This window comes from Henckelia pumila, chromosome 2, assembly GCF_033568475.1.
Source record: "Henckelia pumila isolate YLH828 chromosome 2, ASM3356847v2, whole genome shotgun sequence".
NCBI lineage: Eukaryota > Viridiplantae > Streptophyta > Magnoliopsida > Lamiales > Gesneriaceae > Henckelia > Henckelia pumila.
The window spans coordinates 73724051-73731205 of record NC_133121.1 but is presented as its reverse complement, the minus strand read 5'-3'; the positions used below and the strand labels follow the sequence as shown (position 1 = coordinate 73731205).

The following is a 7155-nucleotide window of genomic DNA, read 5'->3' as shown; positions in this document are numbered from 1 at the left end:
ATCACGCAGAATCTTGCTTCCTCGCTGCCCATTTGAAGCATGATCGCCATAGATTTCATGCATTTGGGTTTCGTTAGAAGCTGGGGAATTCTTTCATCTTCTTTCGACAACAGAACTGATGAAGAACGCCAAAAGCCTCTTCACAATCTCTAAACGACACGAAATCCAAATTATCGACTAAAATCTGCACAATAATCTTCACAAGAACATCAACTCCTACCGATCTCTCTTGAAATCCTCCTTCACCTGATCCTCTCTCATTTCAACGACATACCTTAGTTTCCTCAAATAAGTCACCTTAAATAAATTATTTAAATTGAAAACATAAATGTGACTTCTTTTTGGAATTTTTCAATCTGACTTATCACTTTAACTGTTGATTATTTTTCTTTATGATGTCCACTCATTTATATCCATGATTTTCTGTATGAATTCTTGTCTCAAAACCATATTCTTTTTCTGCAGAAAAATCATATTTATACATCAGGAGCTTCATGTACTAATATTGCCGTAATCAGAGGAGCTCTTTGTGCTAAAAAACCAGAGCTGCTCACTGTCATATTGCCGCAGAATTTGAAAAAGCAACCCCCAGAAAGTCAAGAGTTACTGAATCTGCATTTTCTTTGGTAAGAATTGAGGATTGATTGTCATTGGAATTATCAAAACCACAAGGTTTGCTGTAGCTAAAGTTTCATATACATTTTTGTTTAAAATATATGTTTCCACTATGCAAAATATCAATCTACTGCTCTAAGATGCCTTCATATGTCTCAGATTCTTCACCCTTTCATGAGTTTATGTGCCTAGAAAGATGGTCTAGGAAAACTTGTACAACAGATGATAATGATGCAATGATTTATGGATTTCCAGGTACAAAATGTGATAGAAAAACCACACAATGATCATCTTCCATTGATAGAGGCCAGCAGGTATGCTTGTTTTGCTTTTGAGGAAGCACGCTTAATTTCCCATTGTCCTGTTTCTTATTTCCATATGGAGATTAAAATTTAAAGGAGCATCATTAGAAATCAATTTTGATGATTAACTTAATGTCGTGGGTTTGATTCAAGTTGGTTTAAATTATGATTTCTTTTCCATTAACATATAATTTTTTTTTGTTTGCATGGGTTGACATTAACTTTTCCATTAACTTTTGTGTTTAAGAGATCTTTCTGTTGATTTAAAATATGAAATTCAAGAAGGTACCCTTCTGTTTAGACATTTTATTTCTTCCAATATTTGGCGATTCTGTAGCCAACTCTATGAACTGCTTTATCTTGTTGTTGACCATTAAACTGACTATTAAAATTATTTTTTAATTCTTTATTTTGTAGTTTAAATGTGGATGCTTGTTTATTTTCTGGTTCATGCTGACATGATAAAAACTGTAGAATATATTATGCCTGAACATGCAAGGCAACTGTTTTAAATTGGCATAACAGCCTTTTTGTTTTTTTTTTGGTGATGATCTTTGAGTTATACCTCATTTTTCTCACCAAATTACTACCAACTCCAGTTGATGGCTATTCTAGTTAATGTTTGGCTAACCTATGTAATTATTTGTTTTATATTTAAATGAATATGCTGCTCAATTGGTGAAACAGAAGATGGATTATTTGTTTTGCGTTCCCTGAAATTGCCAATGATATGTATAAAAATCAGAATCAGAAAATACTAAAGCTCTTTAAGAAGTTCCCTGAAATTGCCAATGATGTGCTTTGCGTCCCCTGAAATTGACAAAGAATGGATGCCAAAGTCTTGGTTATCATCAGCTTGAAAATATACATATTAACATTATATCTTTTATTCTCTATAGTGTTACTTACTAAAAGAATGGACAAAGAATGGATGTCAAAGTCTCGGTTATCAAGGGAATATGAGCATGGAGTAGAGTATTTCTTGAAATTTGCAATAAAAAATGCCGAGGATCGGGAAGCAATATCTTGTCCATGTACAAAATGTGGTAATCTGAAGAAGAAAAAGGTAGAGACTATAAGGGCACACATGTATTCTAATGGTATAGATTTGACATATCATACTTGGATATGGCATGGTGAAAGGTCTGCGATGAAGAACTCAAATAATGATCGTGATCAAGAAAGGGAAGATGTACCAAAGTTTGACGCCGAGGAACCAATAGATATGGTACATGCTGCATTTGATAGTTATGCTGAGAATCCAACCACATTCAAAAATCTACTTGAAGATGCTAAGAAACCTTTATATCCTGGATGCAGTAAATTTACAAGGTTATCTGCGGTTGTAAAATTATTCAACTTGAAAGCCAAATATAGTTGGAGTGACAAAAGTTGCACCGACCTACTCAATTTGTTAGGAGAAATGCTTCCAGATGACAACGAATTGCCTTTATCTTTCTACGATGCAAAGAAAAGCTTGTGTGAATTAGGGATTACTTATGAGAAAATCCATACTTGTCCTAATGATTGCATCTTATACCGGAAGAAGTATGAGGATATGAACAGTTGTCCTACTTGTGGGATGTCAAGGTGGAAGATGGGCCAAAAAGATACGATAAAGGAAGGAGTTCCTGCAAAGGTTCTATGGTACTTTCCTCCAATTCCGAGATTTGTACGAATGTTTCGGAATAAGGAGTTTTCCAAGGAGCTGACTTGGCATGCTGATAAAAGACTTAATGACGGATACTTACGTCATCCAGCTGATGCACCTTCTTGGAAATTAGTAGATCACAAGTGGCCAAATTTTGCTGCTGATTCAAGAAATCTTGGATTGGCCATTTCAGCTGACGGGATCAATCCCCATGGTATGATGAGTTCTACATATAGTTGTTGGCCAGTTTTAATGATCACTTACAATCTTCCCCCGTGGTTGTGTATGAAGAGAAAATTTATGATGCTCACAATGTTGATTTCTGGTCCCAAACAACCAGGAAATGATATCGATGTTTACTTAGCACCTCTAATCGATGACTTGAAATTCCTATGGGATACAGGTGTTGAAGCATATGATGCATATAGACAAGAAACCTTCTCGCTCAGAGCTGTCTTGCTGTGGACCATCAATGACTTTCCTGCATATGGAAACATGTCAGGATGTATTGCGAAAGGATATCACGCATGTCCGATTTGTGGTGAAGAAACATATTCAACAAGGTTGAAACATAGCAGGAAAATGTCGTACACAGGCCATAGAAGGTTTCTACCTGCAAATCATCCTTATCGAAGGCAAAGAAAGGCATTTAATGGGTACCAAGAGTTCAACCCTGCACCCAAACCATTGAGTGGCGATGAAGTGTTAAAAAAATTCGATGGAATTCATTGTCATTGGGGAAAAATGAGAAAGAAGATTCAGTCCACGAAGGATGATGTAAAACCATCCTTCAAAAAGAAATCAATTTTCTTTGAACTTGAGTATTGGAAACATCTATATGTTAGACATGTTCTTGATGTGATGCATATAGAAAAGAACGTCTGTGAAAGTCTTCTCGGTACGTTGCTTGACATTCCGGGAAAAAACAAAGGATGGAATTGCAGCTAGATTAGACCTTGCTGAAATGAATTTGAGGACAGATTTGGATCCAGTGATGGGGGAGAAGAAATCTTTTCTGCCAGCAGCATGTTATACCCTTACAAAAGATGAGAAAAGAAAGATTTTGAATTCTTTGTGTGGAATGCAATTACCTACATGTTACTCATCCAACGTTAAAAACTTTGTTTCGATGAAGGACTTGAAACTTGTTGGCCTTAAGTCACACGACTACCACACTTTAATGCAGCAATTACTTCCAGTGGCCTTACGTGGTGTCTTGCCCAAACATGTCAGAGACTCTATCACTCATTTGTGCTTCTTCTTCAATGAGCTATGTAATAAAGTGATGGATCCCTCAAAGTTGGATGAGCTGCAGAGAGAGATTGTGATCATATTGTGTTTACTTGAAAAGTATTTTCCACCTTCGTTTTTTGACATAATGATTCATTTAACAGTTCATCTTGTGCGAGAGGTGAAATTATGTGGCCCAGTTTGGTATAGGTACATGTATCCCTTTGAAAGATACATGAAGATTTTGAAAGGTTATGTGCGAAATCGCAATAGACCGGAAGGTTGCATGACTGAATGTTATATTGCTGAAGAGGCAGTTGAATTTTGCTCAGACTATCTTGGTAGTTTGCACACAATTGGGATCCCTACAAGTAATCGACAAATAGAACTTACTAAACCTTTGTCGGCTGCAATTGTGCAATCCATTGCTGAGGATGAGTTGCAACAAGCACATCGTTATGTATTGGAAAATGATGTTGACACTGATCGCTATATTGAGTAATTTCTTCCACTTACTAATATGTTCATTAAGTTTTCTTAAATCTACATGTTTGCTTACTCGTAATAATAATTTGAATAGGGAACACATGGCATATTTGAATGCAAGATTTCCACAAAGGGCTAAGTCCAAGAGGTGGTTACAGGATGAGCATAACCAAACGTTTAGTACCTGGTTGCTTGATCATGTGAGTTCATTTATTATCACAATTGGCATACATTTATTATCATGACTGTGCATAAATAATAAGTTATCACATAAATAATATAGGTTGCACGTGTTGATGATCATTCCACTTATCAAGTATCCGAAAGATTAAATTGGATGACGCGTGGACCTTCCAAGCAAGTCTTAAAGTACTCTAGTTATTTGATTGATGGGGTTACTTATGATACAAGAGAGTGTGATGATATGCGAGTTGTTCAAAACTCCGGAGTCAGCTTAGTTGCAAAGACAATGCAAGTTTCTAGTGCAAAGGATAAACATCCTATCGTGTCAGATATGGTTTTTTATGGAGTAATACAAGAAATATGGGTGGTTGATTACCACAAATTTCAAATTCCGATGTTTAAATGTAATTGGGTGGAGAATAGTAATGGTATCAAGGTAGATGATCTTGGATTCACGTTGGTCAACCTCCATAGAATTGGATACAAATCTGATTCATTTATTTTAGCGAGCCAAGCGAAGCAAGTTTTTTACATTGAAGCTCCTGAAGATCCTTTATGGAGTGTTGTACTTGCGACTCCAAGTAGGGAGTACTTTGAATACACAAAGGGTGAAGAGTTGGAAGAAACTGCAATGCATTATCAGTCTTCTAGCAGAGGGTTAGCACCAATGGATGTTGATGTTGCAGATGACAATGAACCATGCATTCGTGAAGACTGTGATGGGATTTGGGTTGAAAATAATTAAGTACTTAAGTTTCACATTTGAGATGAGTTTGTAAAAAATTTACATTGAGATGTTATTTACGCTTTGAAGATGCTTGTTTGACATTGTTAGTTATGATCAGATATTTTTTGACATTCAGTAATCGAACAATGGCAAATTAGTAGTTCTTGGATATTGAGAGTACTTCTATCTTACATGAATTGTTCTTATTTTTTGTTGTTGCCTATATTTCTTTCTTATTTCTAGACAATGCATTTATTTGTGATTACATAATGCATCTAAAAGTTTACAGGAAAGAGTTCGACAACTAGCGAATACTTATCAGTGCTTGTATTTGCTGTAGGTTTTGGCTTCTGAAAAGCTGTTGGAGAACAAATATAAAGCTGCCCAATGAAGCAAAGCAGTTCCTGATTAGCGTCTGCTGTTTCAAAGTTTTTTCTGCTTTTTTGGGGCTAAATCTGGTTTGAACTGTAGAATAGAAAGCACTTATTTTCTATATATTTTAATTGATTTAACGGTTTAATTCATCTTTAATTTCTGTCCACTGTCTTTGATTTGAAAACAGGCCATCGACAAAGTTCCTTTACTCCCAGGTTTTCTTGAGCTCGTAGGGATAGTGTATTCATCTGTGAGTATCTTTATTTTTGTGAATGGCTTATCTCTGTAGTTTATACCAGTAATGTTGCATACTCGTTGATTTTCCCTAAATTAATGTAATTTTGGTTTTTTTCTTTTAATGTGGATATCCATATATCCTTCGGGACAAGCCCTTAGATGATTGGCAAGGCCCCACAGTAATACTTTGTATATTGCATGGATCGATTGGATGAGATATTTTATGTATTGAGTTATTTTCCGCACATATTTACTATTTCTCACTAGTTTGCATACTTTTGAGATTCTAGTCGTTTGGATGGATTTTAATCTGTTCGAGTTTTTAGAATTTTAACATGCAATCGATTTTTATTATGCATTAAATTTTATGAAAATCTATTTTAAGTATAGATGCATATATGTATGAGAATATATGTAAATAAAAAAAATCCCTCGAGCATCGATCGTTTCATTTGGTATCAGAGCAAGGTCCTTGGAGGGTTTGCTAGCCTTCTACGTGGAGCTCAGAAGTCGCACTGCCAGTCTGTGAGTTTTAAATGCTTTTAATTATGTTTTAAGAATGAGACCCATGAGTTAATTTTTTACTGAATTTTTGTTATAAAGGTTTTAAATTAAAATACTTAGTTACGCATTACGGTTGCGTGAGGGAATGTTGGGAATTCCAGTATGCCTTCGAGATGATAGTTTGCGATACCGGTAATCAGGATTCACCTTCGCCTCTACCTTCACCTGCTGCTCGACCACTCACAGCTTTTGAGAGGGCCAACATGGATATGCTAGCTGGTATCACGAGGTTACTTGAGCATCAGGCTGGGCATCTTAGGAGGGCGCACGAGGAGGACACCACTGAGAAGTTCTGCAAGAAAGGACCGAAGGAGTTTGTAGGGACCACTGATCCACTTGTGGCTGAGGAGTGGATTTGGGCGTTGGAGACGATCTTTGCCTACATGAGTCCCGGATGCTGATCAAGTTAGATGCGCAATCTACATGCTACAGGATGAGGCAGCTCTCTGGTGGGAGGGCGCAGTGAATGGTCTTGACCTGGATAGGATGACGTGGATGGTTTTCAAGACGGCTTTCTTTGAGAATTACTTCGCAGAGGACGTTCAAGGACAACTGATCCATGACCTCATGAGTCTTCGCTAGGGACACATGACTGTGGCTGAGTATGTGAGGCACTTCGAGCGGGGATGTCACTTCGTGCCCACAATTGCTACAGTGGAGAACGAGAGGCTGCGACATTTCACTGATGTCTTGAGATCCGACATCAAGCATGATGTTTCCATGGCGGACGTGACGACGTACAAGACAATGGTGAATCGAGCGCACCGAACTGAGAAAGGAAGGAA

The 7155-nt window shown here is 37.0% G+C and overlaps 1 protein-coding gene across 1 annotated transcript; it reads left to right on the top strand.

The window, feature by feature from the left end:
* Positions 1-1833: 1833 nt before the first annotated feature.
* Positions 1834-6771, top strand: LOC140877741 (uncharacterized). The gene is made up of 6 exons (XM_073281313.1): positions 1834-3345; positions 3440-4296; positions 4379-4484; positions 4568-5197; positions 5757-5819; positions 6472-6771. The coding sequence occupies exons 1-6, from the start codon at positions 1834-1836 to the stop codon at positions 6769-6771; spliced, it is 3468 nt and encodes a 1155-aa protein (XP_073137414.1).
* Positions 6772-7155: the final 384 nt, after the last annotated feature.